Source organism: Cercospora beticola, chromosome 5 (assembly GCF_033473495.1).
Source record: "Cercospora beticola chromosome 5, complete sequence".
Classification (NCBI taxonomy): Eukaryota; Fungi; Ascomycota; class Dothideomycetes; order Mycosphaerellales; family Mycosphaerellaceae; genus Cercospora; species Cercospora beticola.
This window is the reverse complement of record NC_088939.1, coordinates 1970193-1982948: the sequence shown is the minus strand read 5'-3', so window position 1 is coordinate 1982948 and position 12756 is coordinate 1970193. Positions and strand designations below refer to the sequence as shown.

At 51.2% G+C, this 12756-nt stretch overlaps 6 protein-coding genes across 6 annotated transcripts; 3 read left to right on the top strand and 3 right to left on the bottom strand.

The window, feature by feature from the left end:
• Positions 1-322: 322 nt before the first annotated feature.
• On the top strand, positions 323-928 carry RHO25_008037 (uncharacterized protein; the record flags this gene model as incomplete). Its single annotated transcript, XM_065603017.1, has 1 exon — positions 323-928. One exon carries the CDS (start codon positions 323-325, stop codon positions 926-928), a length of 606 nt encoding a protein of 201 aa, XP_065459089.1.
• A 126-nt stretch (positions 929-1054) lies between these two features.
• RHO25_008036 (uncharacterized protein) lies at positions 1055-2006 on the bottom strand (the record flags this gene model as incomplete). Its single annotated transcript, XM_023600189.2, has 2 exons — positions 1055-1621; positions 1677-2006. 2 exons carry the CDS (start codon positions 2004-2006, stop codon positions 1055-1057), a joined length of 897 nt encoding a protein of 298 aa, XP_023449658.1.
• Positions 2007-3966: 1960 nt separating this feature from the next.
• On the top strand, positions 3967-5833 carry RHO25_008035 (uncharacterized protein; the record flags this gene model as incomplete). Its single annotated transcript, XM_023600188.1, has 5 exons — positions 3967-4893; positions 4943-5296; positions 5354-5405; positions 5456-5574; positions 5633-5833. 5 exons carry the CDS (start codon positions 3967-3969, stop codon positions 5831-5833), a joined length of 1653 nt encoding a protein of 550 aa, XP_023449657.1.
• Positions 5834-6005: 172 nt separating this feature from the next.
• RHO25_008034 (uncharacterized protein) lies at positions 6006-6361 on the bottom strand (the record flags this gene model as incomplete). The annotated part of the gene is made up of 2 exons (XM_023600187.2): positions 6006-6245; positions 6293-6361. 2 exons carry the CDS (start codon positions 6359-6361, stop codon positions 6006-6008), a joined length of 309 nt encoding a protein of 102 aa, XP_023449656.2.
• Positions 6362-8697: 2336 nt separating this feature from the next.
• Positions 8698-10659, top strand: RHO25_008033 (uncharacterized protein; the record flags this gene model as incomplete). Its single annotated transcript, XM_023600186.1, has 1 exon — positions 8698-10659. One exon carries the CDS (start codon positions 8698-8700, stop codon positions 10657-10659), a length of 1962 nt encoding a protein of 653 aa, XP_023449655.1.
• An 11-nt stretch (positions 10660-10670) lies between these two features.
• Positions 10671-12657, bottom strand: RHO25_008032 (uncharacterized protein; the record flags this gene model as incomplete). The annotated part of the gene is made up of 2 exons (XM_023600185.1): positions 10671-11320; positions 11376-12657. 2 exons carry the CDS (start codon positions 12655-12657, stop codon positions 10671-10673), a joined length of 1932 nt encoding a protein of 643 aa, XP_023449648.1.
• Positions 12658-12756: the final 99 nt, after the last annotated feature.

Here is a 12756-nt window from a genome sequence, read left to right as displayed (position 1 = left end):
CTCAATGCTTTGTTACCGTGGTTCTATGAGCAGCACGTGTCAGCCACGATAGCAATTCTTTGTCTGTGGTAGATTAATGTCTATTCTTGGCGAACAACGAAGCAGTACATATACCAGAATTGCTCGTGGCAGCCTTGCTGCACACTTCAGCACGAGTTTTCATATTTTCATTCTTATTCTTCGTTTCGTATACTCTCTCTTTCAGGCCTGGTGCCGTTATACGCTTGACACGAACGATTAATATACTGTATTCATACCAGCATAAGCAAAAAGAAGAACGACTGCAATCGGCATCTCGCAACACTGAGCATTGATATCAAAAATGCGTACATCAAACCTCCTCTACATCTTGCCCGCTCTCGTGCAAACCGCATACACAGCCCCAGCAAACACCTACTCATCCCTCACAACCCGCAACGACGACCCCGACACCTTCAAAATCCACATCTACAACAACTGCCCCTGGGCCAAACAATTCGCCCTCTACCAAATCACCCCCTCCTTCGGCATGAACGAAATGTCCAAACCCCTCAACGTCGAATCCAAAAAATCCTCCATCATCGATGCTCCCTACAAAGCCCTCGGCATGCGCCTCTCCGGCCACGCCGAATGGGGAACCGGAGGCCAATGGAAAGCTCAAGCACTTTTCGAATTCGGCTATGCCGCTATGGAATATGGTGGAGCTTCGCTTGCTGGTAGTGCGTACGATGCTTCTGTGATGAAGGGTTCGGATGCGGATATTGGGGTTGCGATTTATCCGATTGATAATGGGAAGGGGAGTAAGAGTTGTGAGAGTAAGAGTTGTTCGCCGTGGGATTGTCCTGCTGATCAAGGATGGACGGAGCCGGAGCAGGTTAATATTGGGAGTCCGGCTGATACTGTTTGTTATAAAGGAAAGACGGACTTTAAGGTGGTGTACTGTCCTTGAGAGTACGGCCGCTGAAAGCTGGCTTGAGCGTGGGCGAAATAATTATTAGTGTCTAGTAAACTTCTCTTGATGAGAAGAATCTAATTTGCAAATGTTTCATTAGCTCTCTACTAAAGTGCAACATTCTCACCCTGAATCCCCCGGGCCTGTTCCGCTATATCCCTTCAGACTCTCACATGGCACGTTGTTCTTCTCTATGAATGCGTTGTCCATTCTGTAGCCCCACGCTTTCAATGTTGTCTTCTGTGGATAATATGGCGGTTCGACTTTGAGTTCTCCTTGAACCGGCACTGGCGCAAATTGTCCCTGTGTGACACTTGTATTGTAGAGCGTGATATAATTGTCACAGACTGGCAGTCCAGAGCCGAAGGCTGGTTGATTCGTGATGTTGACGAACAGCTTTTGGCTGTATGGGATGCTCGCTACGGTCCTGAAATGCGAATCGAAGGTTGGCTCGGAACCAACAAGTTTTGATTCTGGCACTGCATAGCCCGACAGGTATGTGGAGCCAGCCTTATCATTTGCGTAGCCATCGCATGGGGGATCAAAAGTGGCGGGTATCGTCTTCCCATAAGCAGTAGAGCCAATTATGGCGACCGGGTTGGACACGCTGATAAGCTGCGGTGCTGTATATCGGAAGCAAGAATAGCCGTCGTTAAGTCTGTCCACGAATGGGAAACGGAGTGCCATGCGCTGGATACTGGTCAATACAAAGCTCTTTCAAGCTCGCGCAAGTGTAATCCCTTACCTGAAAGTCTGGTATCTTTATGCCGAAGCTCTGCACGTCGTGATCTAGCAAGCCCTCGAATTCCGCAGGGTACATGTCCTTCGGGAATCCTGGAATAAGTTTCTCGTACGCCTCTCGAAGAATGCCATATTGAGCCGGAATGACACTACGCGCTACATCGTACGGTATCGGGACGATGGCTGACGTGCCATTGATAGTGCCGGTGACTTCTGTCGGGCGGTCTTTGGCGATGGGATTGGGCTGTGATTGAGTCTTGCAGAGCAACCCGGGAAGTGCCGTTGTGGTACTCAGAATGGCGGCGGCCAGCAGTGCACTTCGTAGTACCGTCATGTTGGCACTGGCTTGGTGGTAAGCAGGGCGGCCACTGTGAGGACTCAAGATCAGTCAAGACTCTTCTCTCGCACTCGCGTTGTCGCACTCGCATCAAGGCGCAAATTTGAGTTTCGCATCGCGTCAGTGGCAGCTTTGGTCGCCCGATGGTACAAGCATGCAATATACGAGAGCGGCGATGAGGTGAAGTCTTTCATGGCCATCGTATAACGATATCACATCCACCATTGATGTTGTGTCCATATTGGCATGGAGCATGGAAGCAGCTACGATGCTGAAGGCAGTTTGCTGCGGTTGGTCTTGGCCCGGATCCTTCGTCGCTCCTTTCAAGCAAGCATTTTGGTCATCGGCAAATTCCGATCACTTCCCACAAAATCTACGCAGCTTTGCTGGCTACACTCCCAGCATGATACGCTCGTGCCTAGGGCGTAGCGAGGCAGCTGCAACAGCTCGCATTGAGCACAACAGGTCGGCTGTTCCCGTTTTTCGGCGAAATTTTGACCTCCGATCACCTACGCCGGCCACCTCCAAAACATTGAATCTTTATATTGCAGCTACCCGGCAAGCTCACCATCAACATATGGGGTCTGTTGGCCCAATGGTAAGGCGTCTGACTACGATTCCACGTTATCAGGAGATTCTGGGTTCGGTACGTTGTAAAATCAGCAGTTGTGAGTATGAATTGCAGCTAACAGTCATCCAGATCCCCAGGCAGACCTTCAAAGATCAAGCCCCATCTTTTTAGCATATCAAAAGCAACAGCCCTGTCTTTTTGAGCCCACTACGTCTGCTGGTTGACGAGATATCTGCATTCGAAGTTGAGGTGAAATTTTTTCCTTCTTGGCACTCTCACTTGCCTCCAGCCTTTGTGAGGGTCCGTTCCAGACCAGCAACTGCTCCGTCTGCTAACGAAGCTCTGACGGTAACTGAGACTGCTCCGCAAGCATTCGAGAGATAGCATTGTCCATTTTCCAAAGCGTAACGTCTGAAAAATATCGAACACGGACACGTCGGCTGCCATTTCAGGCGCAATGTCCATTGTATGGCTTCCAGAGCGCACTTACATTTCCTTTTGCTGCAGCAGATTGAAGGACTCGGCACAAAATTACCATCTCAGAACGCAAAAGTCGTTCTAAAGGTCCAAATCTGGCACCAACGCCACCTGTGGCCTGTCCGTTCAGCTCGACACAGACCATGTATCGATGAGTCTCGATCATCCGCCGCACACTGCCACAGGTGCTCAAGCTCAGCTACTTCCTCGCCGCTCGACGACGCAATTGACGATCTTCTAACATATATTCTCGACAGCGAGTTTCTCGCCAATCCTCTTGGTGTCACAGTTAGGCGGTCAGTGTTCGCCCAGTCGTATTTGATATGAGAAATTAATACCCGACTGTACACATTCATTGCACAGGCACTTCAGGAAAGTCGAAGCCTTGGTTACCATATCCCGAAACCTAGATACGCCCAGTTTCCATCGGCCGAGTTTGACCTGAAAATTTGACCCACAAGAAGACGACATGCTCCTGTGACCTTCCTACACTTCGCACGACTTCAGATTTCATGCTTCGAGACACGGCAGAGAACAATATCGGAAGCTGTCTCCGCACTCATGCCTCTCCTCTCCTCCCCGTGGGGAGAAACCCCAAATGCCATGCCTTGGCGTGCATAGCGCTCTTGGCCACAGGCTTAGCGACGACTGGTCTTCGTTCCTCTTCCCATAACTGCTTCAACGATGCTCTTGGCCATCATCAAGGTTCATCCCCTGTCAATATGCCCTGTCGGCGAAGCTACGGCATCAGAAAACAACATCGGATCATGGCAGCCGGGGATGTTCGTTGCAGCATTATTCCGAATCCGAAGTGCACTCGCTGTCATGTTTTAAAGAGTGGTATGAGGCTCGAGAAGAGGCCATAGCCATCTTATTCATCCTTCACACTTCTGAATCGAACTTGTCAAGATGGCTGGAGGCTCTTTATTCTTGAGCAATGATGCGAAAAAGGACCCCAGCGAGATCTTCAATGGCCGCTTACTCTACCTATTGGTGGCAGTAGCTTGGGCGGGCATGTTCTATGGCTTCGATCAAGGCAACATCGGCGGTATCATGGAACTTCCCTCTTTCGAACGGTCTTTCGGCTTGGTCGACGATACTCAGCAGCAACGCGACGACAAGAAGGGTACCATCGCAGCCATGCTCGCAGCAGGTGGTTCTCTTGGGGCTCTGATGGCTGCTCCATCCTCGGATTACCTGGGACGGAAATGGTCGGTCTTCACTTACGGGCTTGTCTTCATGCTCGGAGCTGCACTACAGATGGTACCGAATTTTGACGTCTTGCTTGCTGGAAGATTCATTGGTGGCTTGGGCGTCGGCAGTTGCAGCATGCTAGTACCGCAGTTCCTGTCAGAGAATGCTCCACGATCGGTCCGAGGCTCAATGGTATGCACGTATAACCTCTGCATCATTGTGGCTTTGATGATTGCCTTTTGGGTCAATTACGGAGTTTCCTTGTGGTCTGGACCCAATATCGAATATAACACTTCCCAATGGCAGACTGCGATGTCCATTCAGCTTATTCCCGGCGGATTCATGTGCTTGATGGTGCCATTTCTCCTCGAGACGCCGCGGTACCTGATCCGTATTGGGAAGAACGAAAGAGGGCTTGCCAATCTCAGCAAGCTCAGAGGTCTTCCTGCCGATCATCCTTATGTTCAACTCGAATACAATGAGACGTACAACCAGATCGCAGCGGAGCAGGAAATTCATGCTGGCAACAGCTACTGGCAAATCCTGAAGGACATCTTCACGATTCCGAGTAACTTTCAGAGATTTGTCCTCGCTGTTATGCTCTTCTTGTTTCACAAGCTGACCGGAACTGACTCGCTCAATGTAAGAGGAACGATTTAGTAACTTCGTTCGGCTTACTGACATGTCATAGTACTTCGCCCCTCGCATCTTCCAGATCATCGGCGTCAGTGACGGCAACTCACTTCTCACAACGGGCGTGTACGGTGTCGTCAAGTTTGTCACCACTATCTTCTACGTTGGCTACCTCGTCGAACATGTTGGACGCCGTCTACCCCTCATCGTGGGTGCGACCATCCAGGCTTCTTGCATGCTCTACCTGGCACTTTACGTCAGATTCGGCCCTGACCCAGAGACTGTTACTGGCGGTACTCCAGCTGGAGGCATCGTTGGCATCATTGCTATCTACCTCTACGCTTTCGGATGGTCGTTCGGACACTCAGTCGCATGTTATGTGGTTGCTGCAGAAATATTTCCTGCTCGTATCGTAAGCCATCAAACGACAGTTTTGATTTGATATGATCTGTTACTGACTACTCTCCAGCGCTCGTTTTGCATGTCCTTCTGCTTCTTCACAAATTGGATCGTGAACTATGGTAAGATCGCTTCACATGTGTTTACAATTGTCTGCTGACAGCTGAGCCAGGTATCACGCGTGCAACACCAAACATGATTACAACGATGGGCTGGGGCATCTTTCTGATGTACGCGGTCTTGACCTACCTCGGGGTCGGCTTCGTATGGCTGTGCTTGCCAGAAACCAAGGTAGGCAGAGGTCTCTTCCTTCTAGCTTGATCCACCACAATTACTGACAAACCTACAGGGCAGATCCATTGAATCTATGGATGACCTCTTCCAACATCCTCTGTGGATGATGTGGAAATTTGCGTACCCAAAAGAAGAGGATAAGGTGCGAAGAGACGTTCAGGATACTATGATGGAGAAAACGGTAGATTTCGAAGAGTCACATGCCGATGCTAAGGGCTCGGCCGCAACGGTAACTGAGAGAGTGGAGAGGACATGATTGTCAGCGTGGAGTTTGTCGCAGAGCTCATGCGGTGGTTAGACAGTGATAGCTTGCCATACAGCACGCTCTATATGATTGTATCTCGTCTGGCATGCTGAATCACGGCATAGCGCCTCAACTGATTGCTCAACTTGCCTTACTGAACAAGAGGACTCTGATATCTCAGGACTTAGTTTTGCTGTGGAGGAGTAAGAGGCACGCCAGCAGCCACAGCGTTGGCGGAGGCAGGATCTGTGCATGAACCATCCCAGCAGAAATCGACCACTTTTGGATCTTCGACGGTGCACTCCTGGTCGAACACGCAAAGGCCCTGCTGTCTGTTGGCGTTTCCCTGGACAGCATCCGCGCAAATGTTGCCTGGGCCGCAGTAGAGCCCGTTCTGGCAATCCAAGTCGTACCAGCATTGTACCTTCACCGGTTAGAATCTGCAGATACAATCTCAATGGCTGCACTTACTTGCTCGGCCAGAGCTGGAGTTGCTGAGAATGTGGCAATTGCCAGAGCGATGACTGCGTTGAACTGCATCCTGGTTCTTTGTGAGGTCTGACGCTTCGAAGGAGTCAGTACGAAGCTGATAGTCGGACGCAAAGAGTTAATACGTACAGTGATGTTGTATGTGAAAGACGTATTGTAATGTTGACTTACTGGAGAGTAGGCAGTCACCACCAGGAAGCCTCAAATATATCCAGCCTGTGTTTTAGTCTACTACGGAATCTTGGCATGTACGCGCAAGGCACGACAGCGATCAGACTGTTTCATGTCCAGAATACGGGAGTGATCGACACCCTATTCCGCAATAAGATCGCTGTTACGACTGCTAGCTACTTTGACAGACCATCATCAGCTACAAGGAAAAGGAATACGAGCAGATGCCAAGCAGCGGACTGAGAGAGTAGGGAGAGAATCCACAAAACTTCAAGCCTGAGACAACGAAGACTACGCCGCCAGGTTCGTTGTGCTAGGGTGAGATAACCTACGGCACTGCTATACCAAGTACGCCTTTCTATTCCGTGTATCTGCACAGGTTACGTGGTGTCGAGCTGGCGATGCTCGATGCCCAGCGTATAGATGTTCCCTAATTTTGTGGCTTCTCACTTACTTTACTGCGCCTATAAGACCAGTTCTAGTCCACTGGTCTTCAGCCCTAAGCTAGTACAATTAGCTTGTGTTAGGTCAAGAAGGAGCTTTGTGCACGGGTGGAAAGCCAAAATCTCCCATTTTAGAAAACTTTGTAGGATGAATCGGAACTGCGGCCGCATCATGAAACACGTGGTGGAGTTCTGAAAGGGTTGCTATTTCTGCTCCTCGCACATATCACATTAGACGCGTCCCCGAGGCTGAGCACGTTGCGCCATATAGAGAATTTCGCCCTCGGGCGGATTCGTACGTAATCTCTGGTTGCGTTTCAGTGTTGGGCATAACATAAGTCGAAGGGCTTCTTGCTTTGCTGAGAGGCATAGTAAATAGGCTGATGTAGGTGGTCTGATACTGGACGACATCGGGACAGATAGACTCAGCTTGACTTTCAGAAGCTATCAGGAGAAGCTTGTTGCTCCACCGTAGTCGGGGTTGTGAACAGGCTGGAAACCCTTAGGGCCGACGACATGCCCGGCCCGGGAACGGATGATATTCGACCGCGCAAAGGAATCGGAAACGACGACGGCCCGATGCCTTCTACTCAGATCGACGTGTCAGTACGTCAGAAGCGTTGCACCATTGACTGTCGTGGCTACCAGAACTCATCTGCATCTCTGAATACAAGTCCTTGATACCAGTTGCGGTCATGTGCAACTGAATCTTGGCAGACATTTCAATTCCCAGCCCAGGCCACGACACCTGTGTCGAGGTCGTAAATTCTGCTCTCATCCAGGACACGACCAAAAATTTGCTGAATCGAGGACACCAGTAACCAGCCACACGAGACGGCAGTAGCTGCTTCATCTCTCCGACGAAAGCGCCCGTTGAGAGCTTCCAATAGTGCAGAAGATCTTGAACAGACATCGTTGACTATTCAAGAGCATGGTCGACTGAGAGAGCTGGGATCTGACGGAGCTGGTCACATACTCGGGACGCAGTCTCCAAAAACATCTCACTGCACCGCATCTTTCATGCACACCCAGTACATGCCACAAGAGTTATAGGCGGAGGAATAGATCCACTTGGTGCCTTTGGATATTTTAAGATACCGGGCGTCCAGAGGAGAGTCCGTCCTACGCAGCCAGGCAGGCTGTACACAGGCTTTTATGCCATTCAATGCCGCCACTATCCAGAATCTTGCTGTACATCGGTCGTCCCGTCACAACTTGGCGAGGAACGGTGCGACGGGTCCTGGGAAATCGCGTCGCGAAGCCTCAGGAGCGCCCGCTTCAATGTCCATCCGGCGATCAAATTGGTGACCATGCTCAAGTCAACTTCAGCCCCATCACGTCCATCATAGCTTGCTGCGCTTCATGAAGTGTCGATGGTCGTACATTGAGATGTGTAGTCGTCGACTTGAATGGCATTTAGACCAGACATCGATCAGCGGCAGGCTCGGCAGAGAGTGAAATACCCCACAGCTCTCCACGTACACTTTCACCAAAGCAATGAGCCTTGTGACACCACATCAGACAATTCGACCTGCTCGGGACAGACCTCGGAAGGCTTCCTCCGACGGTAATCAACAAGTCGGCATGCCCGCCGAGCTCTCTATCCACCAAACCAAAGGTCCACCGATGCCAGGAAGAAGGCCGGCACCAGTCTCGCCGCGCGGAATTGCTCTAGTAATCCGCATTGGCTCACTTTATTCTGACATCGTCTCGTTGCTCTGAAATGCTCTCTGGCCGGACAGACATCTGATCCATCCCAGAACTTTAGCGAAGATGCCACACTTCCAGCAATCGCCTTCTACAACGTCACCCGCCGTCCCAGCCGGCGTTTGGTGTCCCGTCATCTCATTATACAAAGACACACCTCGCCAAGAAATCGACCTCGAAGCAAGCTACACATACTTCTGCCACCTCATCAAAGGCGGCGTAAATGGCCTGGTGCTCCAAGGTTCCACAGCTGAGGCAGCTCTGCTATCCCGAGAAGAAAGAATAGATATCACTCGCACAGCTCGAAAAGCAGCAATCGACCTCGGAGTCCCGGATTTTCCTTTAGCTGCTGGAATCAGCGGGCAATCCACGAATGAATCAATCCGACTCGCAGAAGATGCAGCAGCTGCTGGAGCAGATTTTGGACTTTTGCTACCTCCGAGTTATTGGCCCAAGGTGATAACGAACGATGCGATTGTAGAGTTTTATCGCGAGGTGGCGGATAACTCGAGGATTCCGATAATCTGTTACAACTTTCCAGGCGTCACGTCAGGCATTGACCTCAGTGTCGACATTCTCTCGCAACTAGCGCCACATCCCAATATCGTTGGCGTGAAGCTCACTTGTGCGAACGCTGGCAAAGTGACCTCACTTACTGCCAAGTTCAAGCCTTCGGAATTCGCGGTCTTCTCTGGACAATCGGATTGGCTTCTTCCCTGTTTGATCGGAGGCGGGATTGGCTGTGTGACTGGTATCGGCAATGTATTCCCAAAATCGGTGTCGAAGCTTTACTCGCTATGGCAAGAAGGTAAGATCGAGGAAGCGAGAGAGCTCCAAGGGAAAGTCGCGCTGGCCGAAGGCGCTTGCAAGAAAGGTCTCTCGGCAACCAAATTTGGCACAGCGTACTTCGCTGGTCCAGTAGCTGGTCTTTCGAGTCATGCGTCTTTCAGTACAAGAAAGCCTTATCAGCCAGCCGGAAAAGCACTGCAAGAGTCGACAATCGTCACGATGCAACCTTTGGCTGAGCTCGAGCAATCTCTTCCCGATGTGATCTCTCGGCCTCCACCAGCTTCTAAGCTCAGCAATGGAACGAATGGGCATTCTGTCGGGCAGGAATCTGTTCGAAGCCATTTTACACTCAACACAGGTGCTCAAATCCCTGCTGTCGGGTTTGGTACCTGGAAAGCTGCACCTGGTGATGCAGCAAAAGCTGTAAAAGAGGCGTTTGCAGCAGGATATCGCCATTTCGACTGCGCGCCGCTGTACTTCAACGAAGCGGAAATCGGTGAAGTATTCAAGAGCGCGCCGATCCCTCGATCAGAATTCTTCGTCACAACGAAGCTCTGGTCCTCGGACCATCAACGCGTACAGCAAGCCTTAGACAAGTCTCTCCAAGATCTTGGATTGAACTATGTCGATCTCTACCTCATGCACTGGCCTGTCACGCTGAGTCCAGACACAGGAGCAGAGTACGGCAAAGAAGATCGAAATGTCCATGTCGAAGGCTGGGATTTCCGAGATACGTGGAGGGAGATGGAGAAGCTGCTAGACACTGGCAAAGTCCGTGCGATTGGTGTCGCGAACTTCTCGACCGTGAATCTCGAAAAGCTCCTCCAAACAGCGAGGACCGTGCCAGCTGTTAACCAGACTGAGATTCAACCTCTTCTACCTCAAGACAAGTTACACACGTTCTGTTCGTCGAAGGGTATTCACCAAACAGCTTTCGGGCCCTTAGGTGGCACAGGGAGCACCTTGCACGAGGAGCCCGTCATTGTCCAGATTGCTGAGAAGAGAGGCGTCGCGACGGGCAATGTAATGCTTTCCTGGGGTATTGCAAAGGGCTGGTCCGTGATACCCAAGTCCATCAGTCCGAAGCGAATCGCTGCGAACCTAGAGGACAACTTTGTGCCAAGCCCAGCCGAGATGCAGGCTATCGATGAGCTGGCAAGAAAACAAGGCAAGCGCTTTAACCGACCAGATTGGGGAGCAATCATCTTTCATGATGATGCCGATGCAAATGTAGCGTAGTGGGAACTGCTTCAAGTCGTATAGTGGAACTGCGTATCAGGAAACGTCATATCTCCAAAGCCAGCGTACAAGAAGTCTTCCGGCAACCCGTTTGCAGCTTGAAGATCGAACACTGTGCTGTGAATGTTGTCTCCGTTGGCATTTGCCGCGGCCAGGTCTGCCCTGCTTGCCAAGAGGTCTTGGTTGTGTGCGAAGGGACTTTCAGTCAATATTGACGTTATCCCCAGAGCAGCTGCGCATTCGTTCAACTTCCTTGTCAATCCGGCGGTCATACGCGAGATTGGATGTGAAGGTAATGCTGGTGTGCGAGCGAACACTGCGAGTGCAGCACTGATGCGCCGAAATTCCCCTTCCACATCGATGCCGAGTTGCTGTCCATACTTCAGGCAAATCCCCATCAGGAACTGTCCGGCGAAGGAGATCATGACATGGAAGTATATTGGCATGCCGTTTAGATGGTTGCGAAAGGATTCGTCTTCGGCAATCATCGTAAAGATTGTAATTGCAGCATCGCGTGCTGTAGTCGCGGCGGTGAGAAAGTGTGTCGGGATTGGGTCGTTCTCGATCCCGCGAAAGACATGATGACCGAGGTAGAGTTTGGCAAATTGCCAGTGAACGGTGAGGCCAGACAGAGGGAAAGATCCAATATGCTTATCAGGTTCTAGGTAAAGCGGGTTAGCAAAGTGCACTAAGCAAGCTGTGATCTGTGAACGCACCGAAGATGGAAGACCATCTAGCATACCAAGCATCCAGTTCTCGCGCGAAGTGTGCTAATTGCACAGTCAAGGTCCTTGACACTGGTTTGATGGATTCGCTGCCAAAGACATCTCTGACCTGGCCCATAATTACCAGCAAGCAGACTTGGGACATGACTCGAACGTCTTGGGCTGTCACAGGCTCTCCGCCTGCGATAAAGAGTTCTCTATTCTCAACGGCTTCCTTTTCTTGCCTCAGAATCCGGTCTCGATTATGCAGTATACTCAAGTGCTGATCGCAGATGTACAGCAAGTACCAAAGGCGGACTCTGTCTCGAATCTCAGTAATGTCCACCACTGAGCCGGGCGAGGTGGCTGCCAGCAGCGCTGGCTCTGTGAGTCTTAGAAAGTTCCGGTGCAGCTTGAGATCTTTCGCCCTGCGGATGGCATCGTTGAGCAGGATTCGCGATGCATCTGGCAGCCAAAAAGCTCCAATACACAACGCTTCCACGAACTTCAAATCTCGTTTTTCGAAAAGCGAGCTTGAGATGATCGATCTGTACTCGCGATTGCAGATCTCAAATAGATGCTTGTTGGTAGGATCATGAAACGCAGCAACGGTGCACATCGCGGCCAAGAGGGCTGGTGATGCTCGACGAACGTGCGTCGCATCCTTGTATCCGCCTGTGATTCCGTACACGAAAGGGTCCAAATGCTCCAGGTATTTGTGCACCAACGTCTCTGCGTCTTCCAGAGAGATCAGGCCTTTGCTAATCATGTCGACTCGTTCGCTTCCTCTGCGACGAAGCCTGCGAGGGCTATTTACACCCAATGAAGGCTCTTGTGTGCTTGTCAAGTACATGTCCATCGGGGCGTGGGCTGTAGAAGGCGATGCCGGTGGCGACAGCTCACATGTGTCTTCTGGATCATCATCTTCTTCCCCAGTCCTGGGGGCGGCTCGAGCACCTGCATCGTTCTGCTGCCCTGTCGCCAAAGGTCTCGGCAGTTCGAGATTCAGATGTTGGCATATCTTCTCCAGAGTGGCATGGATGTTGGCCAGGTCTTTGCCCATCAAACCGACCTGCTTGGCGTCCGCCATAGGGTGACGCACTGCGGTATGGAGAACACAGGTGATACCGCGTCTTTGGCAGCGTGAACACGGCGGCTCTTCATTGATCATGTCGCACTTGATTTTCTGTCTTCTGCATGCGGTGCATGCCGCCGCCAGGCGCTTGCTCGGCTCTGGCCGCTCATCGTCCAGGTTTGCAATCTCGCTGTGCTTGCGCTTTGCGTTTGACGACATGTTGGGAACGCCTTGCCTCCATCCGATGGAACAGCACGGAGTCTGGTGTTGGTGAGGCGAGGTCGATTGAGATGTCGCGATGTATTCTCTCGGCCTTGG